The sequence below is a fragment of the Martes martes genome (assembly GCF_963455335.1).
Source record: "Martes martes genome assembly, chromosome: 8".
NCBI lineage: Eukaryota > Metazoa > Chordata > Mammalia > Carnivora > Mustelidae > Martes > Martes martes.
In genome coordinates, this window is record NC_137895.1 from 110575723 (window position 1) to 110593658 (window position 17936).

At 39.8% G+C, this 17936-nt stretch overlaps 1 protein-coding gene across 16 annotated transcripts in view; it reads right to left on the reverse strand.

Moving 5' to 3' along the window:
* The window catches only part of CREM (cAMP responsive element modulator), a 70042-nt gene extending 55034 nt beyond the window's left edge, over nt 1-15008 (reverse strand). For 13 of the 16 annotated variants that reach the window (XM_080810077.1, XM_080810076.1, XM_080810075.1 and 10 more), the window contains exons 1-2: nt 14748-15008; nt 5963-6059 (exon numbers count right to left, since the gene is read on the reverse strand). In XM_080810077.1, the coding sequence (XP_080666203.1) occupies nt 5963-6006 (44 nt within the window). In that variant the 5' untranslated portion in view covers nt 6007-6059; nt 14748-15008. Of the gene's footprint in view, nt 1-5958; nt 6060-14747 lie in introns of those variants that run through there. The other 3 variants (XM_080810079.1, XM_080810085.1, XM_080810078.1) reach the window with 3 other exon arrangements.
* Nucleotides 15009-17936: the final 2928 nt, after the last annotated feature.

Genomic DNA, 17936 nt, shown 5'->3' on the forward strand with positions numbered 1-17936 from the left:
CATTTCTTCTTCTATTCGAGAGCATCACTACCCACTTAAGCACCGCAGCGACAAGCTACAAGCATATATGTGAGTTGGTACCAGATTAATGACAAAAACCCACAGAGCTAAGTATCAGCCAAATCAGGATGCCATGAGGCCTGGAAATGGGAAGAAAGGCAGATATGGAAGGTCAGTGGCCACCCCTATTCATCCATCCTGCCACATGTGGCATCATCTACTATAACCTCCTATCCCAACATTGGACTAAGCTGCCGAGCTGCTGCTCTTCATGAATGCTGCCGTCCATTCTAAAGACTACACAACACGCTTGGCCTTCCTGTAAGCCATGACCAAACCGTAATGCCCCCTGACCCATGCCTGAATCTCATCCATTAACACCTCACATTCCTACCTCCCCAGTCACTGTCAAAGATGTAAGCTCCTCCTGTACTTCACTATCCCTCTCATAACTAGTGCTTCCTTTCCCCCCGTAATTCAGCTGCTTACTCCTAACTCCTATTCTTCTTCCAAACCCTTGCAACATGCTATCTGGAACTCCCACCCCCACCCCAGCCTCTTAACAGACAGCAGCTTGTCTTCCCATACCTAATCAGAATCAGAATGTTGACCTGGTACACCTCTTGATTCCCACTACTATTTGTTAGCTGTTCCTCCTCTGTGCCTTTGCAGAAACCCCTGTCTTGCTGAGGTCCAAAGTCATCGGGTGTACCAGCCTATATTCACCCACATGATAATCATTTTCCACTCACATCCAGGATGTAAACTGAAGACTTTGGCACTTGAGTTAAAAGATTTCCTCTCCGGAGCACCTGGGTGGCTCAGTCAGTTAAGCATGTGACTCTTGATTTTGGCTCAAGTCATGATCTCAGGGTTGTGAGATTGAGCCTGCACTGGGCTCCACCCTCAGCAGGGAGTCTACTTGAGATTCTCTCCCTATTTCTCTCCTCAAACAGGCAGCAATCTTACAGTTTCTCTAGTGAACTAACTTACTCTTCCATTCTCTATGACTCTTTCAAAGTTTTCTCCCTCTTCTCAAATCTCCAAGCTTACCAAACTACCCTACCCTCAGTGTAAGGACTTGCCTCCTGCTTAGATGAGAACTCCCTTGATTTCCTGCCACCAAACTGGCAAACCCATTTACATCTATACCCACCTATTTACCTTGCCTCCTGCCTCCCCACTCTTAAGTTCTTTTATCTGTGCTTTGGACCCTCTTCAAGGGAACTATATTATCAATTACCTTCCCCCCTCTCCAGTGGTTCCTCTTATCAAGATTTAAACAGGTTTAAATCTCCTCTATCTCAAAAACACACACACACACACACACACACACACACACGCACATTTGCTGAACCAGAACTCTTTTTCTAGCTACTGTCTTGAACCTCTCTTCTTCCTTTCACTGCTAAACTACATTAAAGAATTACCAACATTATATCCATTTCTTTACTCCCACCTATTCCTAGACAACCCTAAACTGGCTTCTGCTTCACTAAACTTCTCTAGTAAAGGTAACCAATCTGTCACTAAATCTTTTTTATCTTTTAAGCCCTATCTGGCATGATCCCTCAGCAGTATTCAAAACTGTTGGCATCTTCCTTTTGATGTCATCATATTGCATTTTCTGCTCTCATCCCATTCTCTGACAACTCCTCCACAAGCTCCTTTGCTAATTCCTTCTCTTACTCAATGTCAACCTTCATATTGCATGTCTTCAGGGCTCTGTTTAGTTTTCTCACCCTCTCAAATCTCCCTTTGTGTACTGTCATCATTTCTCCAGTTTCAAACACCAGCTTCAGGCTTACACTCTCAAATCTAGATCTCAAGCCCAGATGTTTCTCTTGAATTCCAAAACCATACCTATCTATTATTTCCCAATAGGTGTCCTACAGGTACCTCAAACTCAATGGGTCCAAAACTCATCTCTTCCTTCTCCACAAATGTGTTCCTGCTCTGAGATTCTTACCTCAGGAAATGAGGCTCTGCCATCCATCAAGTGATCACCTGGGTGTTACCTCTAACACCCTCTCCCTTTCATTCCCTACAGCCTCATTACCAAGTGGGATGACTCTTCTACTAAACAAGTTAGTCCCCTTCTTTACCACTACTCAATCTCCCTATTCCAATCCATGCTAACAGTTCTCTTTCTCAAGTTTACATTTCTGCTTAAAACTCTTCAGTAGCCCTATACTGACCATAGGATAAAATTCAAACTTCTTACAATAATAATAACCACAACAACCATTTGTTGGTGCTTACCATGTGGTAAAAGCCTACTGGCTTTAATCCTTAACAACTTTATAAGATCAGGATAGTCAGTTCTTCTTTTAGGGATAATAAAATAGAGATAATGACAAAGAAACATAAGGAGGTTAAGAACTTAATCTTACCACCAATCTGATCTGATCAGAGTGGCATAGCCAGGTTTTGAACTAAGGTCTTTTTCCAAAGTCCATATTCTCAATTACCAAACCAAACTGCCATTCAATCTCGTTCACGATGTGACCCCATTTTACTTTTATGGCCTCATTTCCAGTCACTCCATTCTTCCCACATTCTGCATTCTGGCCTCCTCATAAGCCATTTCTTTCAAATACACATCCTATTTCCCTAGTTCTAATCTTTTATATCTGTTCTTCTCTCTTCCTGAACTGCCCTTCACCCCTTCTTTGTCCAACAGGCAAATTCCTACCAGTTTTTCAAGGCCTGGCTGAAGGACACCATCTTTCAAAAGCCTATTCTCATAGCCTTGGGCAGAATTAGTTATTCTGTTCTGAGTTCCCAAAGCATTTTATGCAATACTTCCATTTATAACACCTGTCTAGCATATAAAACATTTATTCACAAAGTACCAACACTAGTATAAGCAACTCCGGGACAGAGATTACATCTTATATTTCAATGTATTCCCAGTGCCTAGTACAGAATCTACTATAATTGTTAAATAAACCAACTGATCAACTATTCGGGAAGACTACGCAACTGTCAGATGTCACTAAAATGATAAAAAATAAGGTTTAGAGAGATTGATTTTCTATAAGGCACACAATAGATAGCAGACAGTGAATAAGAGGTCTTGTGAACTCCAGGGTTCCTTCCACAGCCAGTGTCCTGAGTATTCCAATTTATCTATTTTTTTTAAGTATTTTATTTATTTATTTGACAGAGAAAGAGATCACAAGTAGACAGAGAGGCAGGCAGAGAGAGAGAGGGGGAAGCAGGTTCCCTGCTGAGCAGAGAGCCCGATGTGGGGCTCGATCCCAGGACCCTGAGATCATGACCTGAGCTGAAGGCAGAGGCTTAACCCACTGAGCCACCCAGGTGCCCCTTGAGTATTCCAATTTAGATAGCATTTTATAATAAAGATGTGTTTTTGAGGATGCTGCAACTATTGTTACAATCTTCATCCAGATATGCTTTATCTTTCACACTAGGATGTAGGGACTCTAATTTTATACCATTTGTATTCTTTTAGCATGCCTAGTATAGTGACCAATACATGTCATTTAGTAAAAGTTTGATACTAAAGTCAATTTATTTGAGGGGCAGTGAAGCATACAAACTCTTGATCTCAAACTCTTTGAGTGCGAGCCCCATGTTGGGTGCAGAGATTACTTAATAAAAAGAAGAAGAATAAGAATATTTTTAAAAAATAACAAATAAAAATCAATGTATTTGAAGGTAAAAATCATCGATAGAAAAGTAAAGCCAGTGCTATCTATTTAAAATATATACCCTATCATTTTCAAGCCTGTTTATTCTACTGATCAATATCCAACTGCTCTCTAGTACAACCTCCTAAACCCACTAAAAATCAGCCCTAGGGCAGGACTCAGAGAAGAAGATTCAACTAAGAATTAAATGTTCAACATGGGTCAATCACTATACTAGGCATTTTCAAACAGTATTTCAGCAGGACATATACTACCCAGAACTCAGGGTAAATGATATACATATAACACTAACACCTGTAAATCAGCCTCAGTTAGTCCAGATAGAATTTATTTATAAAGTATAAGAGAAAAATCCATTATAATCCTTCATTGTTCACTATATATCTTATAGTTAAAATTGAAGAGATGTATTCAAGAATATGTTCCCCAAAATCTCACTTTCTATATCAAATGTTAAACACAGTTGTACTGAAGTTAATTATTGATAAATTGAATATTTTAATTTTTTTTTAAAGATTTTATTTATTTATTTGTCAGAGAGAGAGAGGGAGAGAGAGTGAGTGAGCATAGGCAGAGGGAGAAGCAGGCTCCCTGCCAAGCAAGGAGCCCGATGTGGGACTCGATCCCAGGACGCTGGCATCATGACCTGAGCCGAAGGCAGCTGCTTAACCAACTGAGCCACCCAGGCGTCCCTGAATATTTTAATCTTAAACAATAACCCTTATTAGACCAATCAGTAATCACAAGTTATAAAATATTTAAAAATACATACAAGATGAAGCAACAAACAATTAAAACAAAAACAAAAAGTCCATTAAGTATTATAAACTAACAGCAAGCAAAGTACTGGCAAATACTTGGTTCAACAATTCTGAAAAACAGATAGATTGCTAAAATGGGCATATTTAAACTTATAAATGATTAATAGTAGTAGCAATATTCTTTTCTTATGAAGGTTAAATATTTCTTCTGAAATCTTCTTTATATACATGTTTAGCAAACCATTTTCTTCTTTGATAGAAAAATAAATATTATCCCAATACGTTCTAAATATATTAGGATTCAGTGTAATAAATGTTGAGATAGCTATGTTTTAAAATAATAGGATCCATCCATTAGCACAATTTTCAAAGACTTCTAAGTTAAACTACTTTTAGAAGGGTAGAACTATATTTGTTTGCTTACTCTGTTATTTTCTAGAACTTTAATAGAACGTCTACATAATACTGCAATAACTCCTCCAAACACTTGCACAACAGAACCATACTGTTTATACAGTACAACACAACAGGTAGACAATCTATTATATACCTTCAAGAAATAAATACAAAGGTATATTCATAAAATTATATTCACAATTATAGAAATACTGAGACAACTAATGACCAAAGTTATTTAGGCATCCCTATGTGTCAAGCTCAAATAAGATATAGAACTAGAAGAAAAAATTAGAAGAAAATAGAAAAACATTTTAAAGGATTGCTATCATTGGTACCCAGGAAAGTGTTCTTAAAAGGCAAGAGAAAAAAATAGAAAAGGAAATACAGACCAAATCTATCTAAATGAAAGATAAGACAAAGGCTGTTTCCTAATTATAATTAAAATGTTCATTTAACTAACAAACTTCTAAAATCTTAGTTGTATCCTATTTGCAAAGACAAACTACACTGCAAAGCAACTATATTTGCCCTTGTAAAACTTTAAAAATAGAATCCAGCTGCGAAAGGAAAAAATATTAGTTGTTTCTATTCTTTATTTATAAATAGTTTTACAAAAAAAAAGTCATAGAAAAGTTATTTTCTTTTTAAAGATAGATCCAACTGATAAACCAGAATGTCTCTGAAAGTAGCCACAAGAAAACGTGAAAAATTCTACCTAGATTTTTGTAAAAAAAATTGATAAAACTGTTCTATTTTACATTAGGAACAAGCATAGCTTAAAGGCAAGGAAGGAAGAGAACTAAAACTGTCCACAACCTTATGTATGGTCTCCTTTCTAAATGAAAAGACCAGCAGGCAACACAATCTAAATGTAAATGCCCACTTCTCCCCTCCATTGCCTAACACGTACAGGGTAGAAAATGAACACTTTAGCTGAGTGGCTGACCACTCTGGGTGGTACATTATATCATACTGGGTACATTATATCATATCTTCCTAGTATCATATATATACATACACACATTTATATACATTCATGGATACATGTCTAGATATATATACATCATTCACTTATCCATTAGTTTAACTCTCTATTTCAAAAGAACAGAAGATATACCCACCTACCTTAGATTTGTCTTAATATATTTTTTCCTGCCACATTTGCTCATTATTAAGACATCTGTAATCAATGCTTTGTTCCTTCTCTGTTTTCTTCTTTATCCTGCAGTAAAAAATTGAATTGGGAGATCATAAATTTCATTAAAAAAAAAAACAAACACACACACACACACCCCTCAAAATAAATTAATTAATTAAATAAAAACTACATCAGAAGAATACCCCCCAGAATAGCCTAATTTCTATAAAACTGAAAAAACAGACTAGAAAGCTAGAAACTGTATTTTTTTCAAAATTATTTCCTTGCAATTTTCTTATCATCTAAGAAAAAAAATTCATAAAATGTTAATCATGTGCTATTTATCAGGTTATTTCCTACTGAAGAGAAAGCAGTGCTGTCTGAATCATTTAATTTACACTACATATAACTCACAATATCAGCTCTATTTTAAAAATAACAATCACTTAATAAACTGAATTCATCATTTCTTTTATCATTTTCCTAAATTTCATTCCACTGCAACAAATTTGTCAACCATTTTTTATTTACCTTAAATTCAAAACTGGCTTTTGTCAGAGAATTTTAACTCCAAACAAAATATTAACGTTCCTTTAAAATCTCCTCCAACAGTCCATAGTACACTTAAAAAGCTGTTTTAGACACTCAGTAATTAAACCCCATTTTTTACTAAGATCTTTTAAAAGTATATATTTGACAAGCTGAATCAAGTAAAATTGGCAAAGAAAAAAGAAAAAGAAACTGAAGCCCTTAATTTACTGTAGACGTGGAAAGGACAATGTGTGCAGCCTTAAGTGTCTTCTATGGTATCTGCCATCAATGCTGGTGCTTAGCCACAGACATACTGCTTTCAGGGTTCCCTCCTAAGTGGCCCCTCTAAAACGGTGTCATACCATCCTAGTCATTTTAAAACTGAGCCAGCAGGTTTGCCTAAGGACACTAGGACAATGATTATAGCTACTGTCTGTACCTCCCATCCTCCAGCATAGGAATAACAGGAGATGGTAGGACATTTGAACCAGGCTACCTACAACATGAACAAAAAGGATGGTGCCACTCCTTTGGATTAAACCTTATTCTGTTATATTTTATTGGTGTTTTACATTGGGACATCTAATCTTCCATAAACATTGCATAGCCTAGAGGGCAGGGACCAGCATAGACAAGACAGATAATAAAATGTCCCCACTCTCCAGGAGATTGCAATTTAATGAGAGAGACAGATATTTAAACAAAGAACATTGACTATATTATTTGAATAATAATGATCATGGCACCACATAAAAAGAGAAGTTAACTGCTAATTTCTATATTTCTCTTGGAAATATCTTTTTTTTGTTGTTTAATTTTTGAATGAGTAATACATTCTTATGGTGCAGAATTCAAAAAGCAGCAAAAGGTATTCACTGAAGTGCAGGAACAGCTACCTACTTGCTCTTCCCAGAGGCAATCAGCATTGAAGAAAGTACCAGCTTCCAGCCACCACAGCCACAAGATGTCAAAAGGGAAAATGACTAGTCTCATAACAGAATGATGACCATCAGACAAAACTGATTCTGACTCAGGCTTATCAAAGTATGATTTCATCCCAACCACTCTCTAAGAAGTCATCACGACTGATTGCCTGCTTGCCAAATCTAAAAGAATGCTTTCTAGTCCAATCTTCCTTATATCCCTACAGCATTTCCCAATTCCCAAATTTTCTGTTGCTCTTTGGAACACCGTGTTCACACTTTTCTTCCAAATTACCCAGTCCTTTGTCTTCAGTCTTCTTTGCCTACTCTTTAAAGGCTGGTATTCCCAGGCTTCCTGTCACAAAAGTCTCCCCCCACACAGGCTCCCTAGACTACTTCATCCTCACTCAGTCTCAGATCTCATCTGCAGTCTAGACTTCTCTCTCCTGAGCTCCCGCCCACATGCATCTGCCCATTGGTTTGCTCACAGACCCTCAAGCCCCAAATGTTCAAATTAACCTCAATGCCCTCACTCTGCATCTCTCCTCTTGCTGTACTCTTCTCTCAGTGAGTGACTTCAACACTGACTCAGCCACCCCATCTGGGAGTTCTCCTCTCCTTTCATTCCCTACTTCCCATGTCCTCAATTTCTGAGGAGGCAGACTGGTTTATTGGTAGCAATAGTGTGTGGTATAAAAACACTGGCATTGGAAGCTGATCTCGGTGTCACCCTGCTCTGAGTTCTATGGTTTATTGGCTATATGACCTCAGATAATTATAAAATTTTCCAAGCATTCTTTCCTGTCAAATGGAGATCTTTTTGTGAGGATAAAATGTAATAATAAACATAAAATGTCTAGTTGTGTTTGGAATATAAGCAAGGACCAGTACGTAACTCAGCCTCAATAATTTTATCTCGTACCTCTTGACTCTGCTCCATTCTCTCCATCATTTCTGACACTGCTTTAGTTCTGAAACTGATTATTTGACATGATTAAAGCAATAACTACCTCTCCATAAAGCAATTTGTCTCTCCCTGTAATAACTTCACCTCACTCAAACCTCTCTCTCAAACCCTCTTAATCTACTCCACTAGACCACAACACTCTATTCAAAAATGCAAATCCAAACGTGTTATTTATTTCCTTATTCAAAATCCTCCAATAGACCCCCTGCTTTAATAAATAGTCAAAGTTCTGAGCATTATAGTTTGAGGTACTTTGTAGAGGCTTAATAAAGTTTGTTGTAAAAGTCTTAAGATATACCAATCCTTTCCATTAATTTTCCAGGTTCAAAATTACCTTGTGTGGATTTGTAAAGCAGGAGACCCAATTTTACTAAAGTATAAACTGTGCATACTTTGAAAAACTTGGCTGCTTTTTATACTATTGATCTCATCTCAAACCTGGTTTTACTATTCTAGAACATGCTACTCTTTGGTAGACAAGGATTGACTTAGGATCCCCCACTTCCACATACACAAACACCTGAATGATTAAGAGCTCAAATGTCCTAATATGTTCTCATACTGAGATTATATATTCTATTTAGCCTAAAACATACCCCTTGAATTCATCATTTCAAAACACAACCTGAGGTTAGAATTTTTTTTTTTAAGATTTTATTTATTTATTTGACAGACAGATCACAAGTAGGCAGAGAAGCAGGCAGAGAGAGAAGGGAGGAAGCAGGCTCCCTGCTGAGCAGAGAGCCCGATGCGGGGCTCCATCCCCGGACGCTGGGATCATGACCCGAGCCGAAGGCAGCGGCTTTAACCCACTGAGCCACCCAGGCGCCCCTGAGGTTAGAATTTTTAAGCTGATCTCCTTATGCCTAAAATCACAAAGGTTACTGATGTAAGGTCTTGGATACTACCAATTTTCTATAAAAATATATTTTTAAGTCCTATCTGCTAAGGAAAACTTTTAGAGTGGAAAGGCATATCTTAGTTTATTATAGGCAAATAAGAGCTTATACTAAGAGAGAAAAAGGAGTTCAAAATTCTTTTGCCTATCATGAATTTCTGTGTTGTATATGGAGAAAAGCCATTTATCCTACTGGTAAAAATTTTCTATCATATATTAGGTTTGATTGCCAAAATCACAACTGGCATTCACCTCATTCTTCATCTGTGTGTTGCTCTAGTTACCCTCTGGCATAGAGATTCAATTAATTTCATTGCTATCAAGTATCCCTTAATATAAAGCTCTCTATGACAGGTATTTAAAATACACTGATTAGGGGTACCTGGGTGGCTCAGTTGGTTAAGTGTCTGCCTTTGGCTCAGGTCATGATCAGCAGAGAGCCTGCTTCTCCCTCTCCCTGCCACTCCCCTGCTTGCTCTCTCTCTGACAAATAAGTAAATAAAATCTTTAAAAAAAAAAAAAAAAAGATCAAACTTCTTGGGAAACATTACCAGAATATAAAAGCTTACCTAGCCAACTTCCTTCTCCCCAACCAACTCTCTGTATGAACCAATGTTCTCCATTTCTTCTATAAAACCTATAGCACACCTAATGCCAGAGTCACTCTCTAGTGTACCCAAGCATTTCTGTTTCTAACAGCTGTGGTGGATGCTTAGCAAGAGTTAGCCATATTTATCACCTAACTTGATTATGCCAGCTATACTTACTGTTGTAATTTTGAAATTCTGTTAAATAGCATGTTAAATTATTAAATAGATTTAAAAGATTAAAAAAGAGATGCTTCTGTGAAAACTAAGTAGACTGCTTTGGAAAGACAATAAAAGGCTGCTTTTTAAAAAATCCTGGCTTTGGGGCTAGATATTACAGTTGGAAAGACCTATAAAATTGGGGAAATATGATAAATATCTAGAGTTCTTTACAAAGACACTTGCAAAACAACCTAAGTTCTTGCTCTACTTTCAAGATCCCAAAAATGGAAATTGTAAATTATGCATTGAGATGGTTTTTGCAGGAAGGGGGAGAAACAAAAAACAAAAAACACAACCAGAAAAAAAAAATCCCACGTTGCAATTAGAATAGTCAAAATAAAAAGATGTGGAAATAAAAAAAATGTGGAATAAAAGGGGATACACCTCTCATGGAAGCAGGAAGAGAGAGAGAGACCACAGAAGAGTGTATCTATTTCTCTGGTTCCAGGATGAAGCAAGGTTTTAGTTCCTTCGGAAAATAGGAGATCTTCATAGGTTAATCATGATTTAAATAGCAACAGCGAGTAAGGTTTGAAAGATAAGGGAAGAAGAACATGAAGTGCATATAGAGCTGGTTCATTTCAATCACATCGATTAAAAACTTGGGAGAAGGCAGGGCTGGGTAGAAGAGAGAAGTAATTACAAAGAGCCAAACACCCCAAGTTGGCAGAGATAAGCCTACCTTACTACATGCATTGAGATTAAGGAGAGGAGTACAGGAGAAACAAAGTGGGAGAGCAGTGACAGGAAATTACACCACTTTTAAAGTTTTGTAATCATTGTGAAACAAGGTTAGAATAACTTTCAAATAACATGCTTTATTTACACTTTTGTGTAAAAACAGAAGTAGCCAGGAGCAATACTTATAAATAATTGAGACACTTGCAAGTAATGTCTTTAAAATTTTAAATATGAATCATAGAGAAAATCAGGTGGCTTTCCAATACAGATTCAAGGCCACTCCAATTTAATTGCTGCAGATGCAGAAATCTTAAGTTTTTATAAAGTCACTAAAGGATTAACTTTTTCAGCATCCCTTTCTCAATTAATTCCCCACCTGGCACCTGTTTTTGGCTATTTCACAGTCAATGAACAACAAAATTGGCTGGTAAGGAGGAAATGAAAACTAAAATTCAAACAATCATGGCCTATCTCCACCTCTCCAAATACGACTGTCTCCACCACCACCACTTCATGGAAGGAAACAAAATTTAAAATCTTCTGTGAGTTATTTGCTTGACTGGAGTCACTGCTGGGTTCTCCTGTTCAATATTGTATTTCACTACTGCACTTTAAGTACATTTCAAAGTACTTATCTACACAAAGTACAACTCTAGTGACTATTAACCAATAATCTGGAGAAGAGTAGATAAGACACTTGAATTAAGTAACGTTCAAAGAAATGAATTTCAACGTTATGATACTTACCTAGATTGGTCCTATTTTGTGTATATGAACAAAGCTGCTACTTAGTTCTAAGTTCAGAAACATGCTTAAATAGGTTAATTTTAACACCTCCATCAATTTTAAAAGGAGTGAAAGCATCCCAATTGTCCACATACAGTATCGGGTCTTTATGCATGATTCAGTTTCTCTAATACCTGAGCTAGAGGCTTTTATAATATCAATGCTAGAATATAAACCCCACTTTAAAACATTTCAAAGCAAAAAATTCATTTTTGCTCTATCAATGGAAATGAACAAAACTAAATGACATGAGTTAGGATGGTCTAATTTTAAGTCTGCTGTGTTAAAAAAAAATTCAAGAAGATAACTTCGAAAAAACTGTTTTTGGGAAATTCTCAAATTATCAGAATCACACGAGCTCCATTAGGATTTCACATGACTTTGACATTTAACAGGTCTGGCTGAATCACTGTTCAGAAAATACGCCCAAAGATGCTTCCCACTTGGGGACCACTGGGTACTTCAAAAGAGCCTCACAAAAGGGCTGCTAGTAAGGTTTTCTATGAGGCAAGTATCCTCCCTTACCAGTGAGACAGTTATTCCAAGAGGCTTTAAGCAAAACTCCCACATAACTTTCTAGCCTATGTTCTTCCTCAAAATTGTTTTATATACCCCTTGGCAACAATTTCCTCTAACACTCCTGAGAAAGCCAATCAAAAGATGTGCAAGATTAAAAAAAAAAGTGCAAGATAGATATTGCACTTTTTAAACTCTGCTGTAAACGGAATTATATCAATAAGACTCAAGTTGTCTTCATGAGTAGTATCAAGATAAAATCCCACTAGTATTATCCTTAAGTTTTCCTCTTCATTCCCCCTATTCTCTACTGGATATCCTAAAGCATCAGAAAAAGAAAACCCATGAGTGAAAGGATTTACTCTTATAGTGTACTCTTAATTACACAGTTCTCATGATACAAAGTATTTTAAAAACCTTAAATATTCCTTAAAAGGAAATTAACAAAATGATTTAAAATGTTTATTTCTACCTGTATGTAATGGATAAAAAACATTTCCCCTGAAATTTTTATTTTTATGATCTGCATTGATAACATTAAAATTGCATTCAATGTACAATAACTCTTCTCAAAGTTGATTTTTATATACAGAATCCACTAGTTCAATAAAGTTGAAATACTTAACAGAACTCAAAGACATTTTGGGCTTATTTTCCTAATGACCAATGTTGACCGCATGTCAAAATATCAGTGGTTCGGCTGTGAAGTGTTTATATTGTTCAGTTTTACTTTTAAAAGTCTATCTAAATGCAACGGGACATTTGAGCGCTTTCCAATGGACTACTACGTCAACAATAAACCTGGCTCAATTTTCTGGCCCAATATTAACTTACAGAGAATATAAGTTAGGGAAAACAGATCATAAATATATGTACATACTGGTCAAGTTTCAATCAGGATTTACATGTTAATAACCTGAAACTCTTTCCTACTCTTCATGGAATTCTAAAAAGGATTTTACATTTTAATCCTGCAATAACCTGCCTCAGTAGCAAACTAAAGTGATCTATGGGGTGTGGAGTTTCTTGAACTCATCAGTAGAAGCAAATTTCATTAACCTTCCAGGACAAAGCAAAAACAAAGACTGAAGAGCTCCTCTGTGTTTACACATTCAATAAAAATTTATTCATATATTCTTACAAGATATGTACACAAAACATCAGTGTAATTACAACTTCACACTCACCAAAATGATTCCAGGTTGACCAGCAAGTCACTGGAAAAGCATCTGCTTACACTGATCTATTTACAGATTTATACCAAAAATGTTTGTGTAATTATCAACACTTAATATGACAATGCTTTAAGTGTTCTACTCATTCAGGATCAACCCCACTTAAATATCTTTCTAAAAGCTGTATCTGAATCAGTAAGCAGTTGTTTATACATTATTTTTTTAGTACCTAGCTCTTATTAGCCAAAACATTATTTGCAATTTAACATCCTTGGGAGGAAAAAGTTCAAAGAAAAGAAAAAAGTTCAAATTTAAAAAATATGAAGGGAAAGCAGCTTACTATCCCAACATAGGATCAAGACTAGGAGAAAAACGTTGGTACCCAAAGGAAAAAAAAAAAAAGAGTACATGAATTATTAATGTAATCTATTACAATTTTCATACTGGACCTCTATCGTGCACCGAGGTTTCTATTTATTTAAAGGGAAGGTGGCTACAGTCTCAGCCCGCCAAATCAGTCTTGAAAGGAAGAAATTTTAGGAAGTTACAGAGCTAAGAGGTACTGTTAAAAGGGGCTCTCTCAGTTTTAGACCTTCAGGCTGATCCTGTAAGTGAAAACTGCTGAAAATTTGATCGTAAGCTGACAGCTGCTTTCCTGAGCGCTGTACACGGAAGGGCTCAGCGATTTTAAAGTTAGGGGGACCTGGTATTCGTGCAGTAGGATAAAGAACTATGTTGAATAATGTGTCTACTCCCTGTCCAGCATGTCCTGGGAACCTTGCTAGGTGCGTTCTAAAAAGGCACAAATCAAAGGTAAAGAACAAGAGAAACTGCAATTTCTATCAGCTGTCACGGTTCTGTTCCTTCGTCGCGGCTATTATAATAAAGTCTCCGCACTATTTCATCAGCTCGGTCGTGTCTGGGGACTAAAGTGACTCAACACCGGTGTCCCCGACTCATGTTTCGGAGAAGAAATGGGTTAACGCTGATTTCTATCTAAACGGAGTCCATATGATTGAGACAAAGGTGCTACTAATCGTCGGCTGTGGTAAATAAAACCAACGTCCTTACTTCTCGTTTCCTTTTCTTCTCAAAGAGGGAGAACCCCGCTCATCAGAGCAGTAAGGCTTTTTTCCAAAGACTTGCCCAACTTGTACCAAGTTCAAAAGGAGTCAGGGAGGGCTGCGAGAGCAGAGCAGCCCGCTTCCCGCCCGGGAGAGGTCTGCACTAACCCGAAGGCACCCAGCGGGCGGAGCGGGACAAGTGAGCGGCCGCCGCCACCGGGAGGCCCCCGGGCTGGCGCCCCCGGCCGCACTGCTCCCACTCTCCCCGCCCTCCCCTCAGCCTTGGAGCCCCCCGCGACCCCGCTCCGGGGCCCCGAGGCCCCCGACCCGTCGACCCGGCTCCGCTCCGCCTCCTGCCTCCGCCTCCTGCGCCGCGTCGCCGGCTCCGAGGTCTCTGGGTCCCGGGCCGGCGCGCCACTTACCCGCCGCGATGGGATTTACGTAGCGGACCTCGTCACTGATTACGGACGCGAGGAGGTGGAGACGGCGAGCCCGACCGCCGCTCAGGAGCGGCGCCGCCGCCCAGCAACCCGGCGCCGGCGCCGGCGGCGGCCCCACGTCGCCCCCACGTCAGCTCTGATGCGGCAGCCGCGGCCTGCCCGCCGAGCCGAGACCAAAAGTAGCGCAGCAGCCGACCGAACCGCGTCCTCGCGCCCCGCCCTCCCCTCCCCCACTCCGCGACTGCCTCCCGGGGGACGCCCGGCGGAAAAAAATCCAAACTCGAACTCTGCCCCCTGCCGGCCACCAGCGGGAGTGCAGCGCTGACAATCCAACAATTAAATGGAACGGGGGGGAGGGGAGGAGGGGGAAAAAGAATGAGTGACCAGGGGGCGGGGCCTAAGTGGTGGGGAGGAGGGCCAAGGCGTGGCCTTAGCGCGAAGAGGCGGGCCAGGGAGGTGGGCGGGGCCGGGAGGGGGAACTGAGCTGCGGGGGGAGAAAGACCGAGTCCGGGGGGGGCCTGTGGGGAGGCCTGGAAACCGGAAGTTGCTTCGCCGCGCGCGCGCCCGAAGGCTAGTTGGCTGCAAACAAAGCTAACGGCGGTCGTTGGGGTTTGTGTCTCGAGGTCGCTTATTCTCTAGGCTGCGGGCTAGGGCGGCTCCATCCCCATCCCAAGCTGAGGTCCCGAGCTTTGTGGTTCCTTCCGGCCAAGAACCCATCCTGCGGATCCCCGCCCCAGGTCTGCCGAGCGGACCCCTGGAGCATACCCACTCCCGCGCTCCTGCAGCGTCTGCCACACAGAAAAACGCTTCTAGGTCCCGGATATCCCTCTGGACTTGAGCCTTCAGGGAAGTCCAACTGGCTGTCCTTGTTCCCCAGCCTGCTGACGCCTCCCCAGTGACTTTGTGCGTCAGGGTCGTGGAGAAACGGCGAGTTCCCACTTGGAGATGTGACAGAGGAAAGGAAGGCCTTTGGTGACATGCAGAAATCCCTGCCTCTAAATGAGGAGAGTTTCGTTTTTATCCCCTGGAAACTGAGAGCTTTCCAGTAAGAGGAACGTTTCTGACCCGCTGTACCCTAGGAACCCATTTATGCATACTCAGAACGTACTGAATTGTAAGGCTGAGTAAGCCCTCCGAAAGGGAGGCTTCGTAGCCTAAAGACAAGTCTCTTTAGGTTCAGGAAAAAGGAATTCAAACAATGATTGCCACCCAACTTTATAGTACCCAGGAATGTGTCGTGCGAGAGACCAATGTGAAGGACACCACTTGAAAAACTGCTGAGAAAGAATAGCAACATATCAACAGTGCAGGTAGACAAGGGAAGCTTTGTGAAACAATCTCAGTAGAGTTGGAGAAAATTCTGAACTCTCTTCAGTCCCTGATTTTGGCCAACCTGAACTACTTCCAGCTGTAATGCATACTAGCAGAGATAAAAGAATAAAAATCTGGTAAGTTCACTTCCCCCTTTGACATAAAAGTTCCCCTTGCGATAAAGTAGACGGTGCTCATCTCCACCGCTTGCAAATATTAATGAGGAACATTAGTACATTAACGGAATTAAAATTTTTTTCAAAGATTTTATTTATTTATTTGACAGACAGAGAGCACAAGCAGGCAGAGAGGCAGGCAGAGAGAGAGAGGAAGGGAAGCAGGCTCCCCCTGAGCAGGGAGAGCCGATGCGATGCCGGGCTCTATCCCAGGACACTGGGATCATGACCCGAGCCGAAGAAAGGCTTTAACCCAGTGAGCCATCCAGGCGCCCCCAGAATTAAATTTTTAAAACGGCCAAGTCCTTTTCGTGTATGTGGCACAGAATAATTATATGTAAATAATACATCTCATTTTAGCTCAGGAAAAAAGGGGTCATTAGAAGGGAAGAGAATAAACCAGGATTATCAAACACTCAAAATCTTACCATTCACTGTGGTCAAGGTTGACCAGTGCAGGATGAATAGATTTTTAGCTACAAGAATTGAGTGGAAATTGTGATCATTTGCCTTCCCCAAAACGTTGTTCTCCACCTACTTGTTTGTTGCGTTCTTTACATAGATAATAAAAGGATTTAAGATGTAAGTGGTAAATCAACATACACTAAGATGTAAATGTCAACTCCTTCTTGAGAGTAGGGAAAGAGTAGTGCCTGGGGTCTAAGGAGAAAGGGCATGACATAGCAACAGGAAAGGTATGTGCAGTTTTCTATTGCTGCTATGACAAATTACCACAAACGTAGTTATTTAAAACAACACATTTATTATCTGGCAGTCCTATAGGCCAATAGTCCAATACAGGTCTCACTGGGCTAAAATCAAGGGGTTGTCGGCTCCAGGGAAGCGTCCATTTCCTTGCATTTTTCATCTTCTAGAGACCACCCACATTCCTTGGTTGATAGCCCTTTTCCTCCAACTTCAAAGCCAGCAACAGCTGGTTGAGTCTTTCTCCTGCTGCCATCTCCATGACTCTGTCTCTCACTTCCCTCTTCTACTTATTAAAACCTTGTGATTACATTGGGCCCACCCTGGTAATACAGGATAATCTTCCCATATCAAAATCAGCTGATTAGCAACCTTAATTTTATCTGTAACCTTATTTCCCTTTGCCATGTGAACTGATTTGTACACAGGATACAGGGATTAGGATATAGATATCCCTGGGGGGGTGGGCATCATGCTGCCTACCCATAGTAAAGGACTCTAAAATAAACTTGAGCTCTGAGGACAAATCACCTACCTCTCAGGGGTATCCCTTGCAAATAATCCAAACATTTGATTAGAAATGCCAATAAGTGATTTTTCACTTTCTCATTACCTATAATAAAGATAGAAAATTTTTTTTTTTTTAAAGATTTTATTTATTTATTTGACAGATAGAGAGATCACAAGTAGGCAGAGAGGCAGGCAGAGAGAGAAGGGGAAGCAGGCTCCCCGCTGAGCAGAGAGCCCGATGCGGGGCTCGATCCCAGGACCCTGAGATCATGACCTGAGCCGAAGGCAGCGGCTTAATCCACTGAGCCACCCAGGCGCCCCAAAGATAGAAAATTTTAAAATGGGATAAAGAAGAATGGTTAGGAAGGCATAAATTGTTTAAATGGAAAGAATAATAGTACCTACTCCTTAGCATTGTTATAAAGATTAAATAAAGTGGGGCACCTGGGCGGCTCAGAGGGTTAAGCCT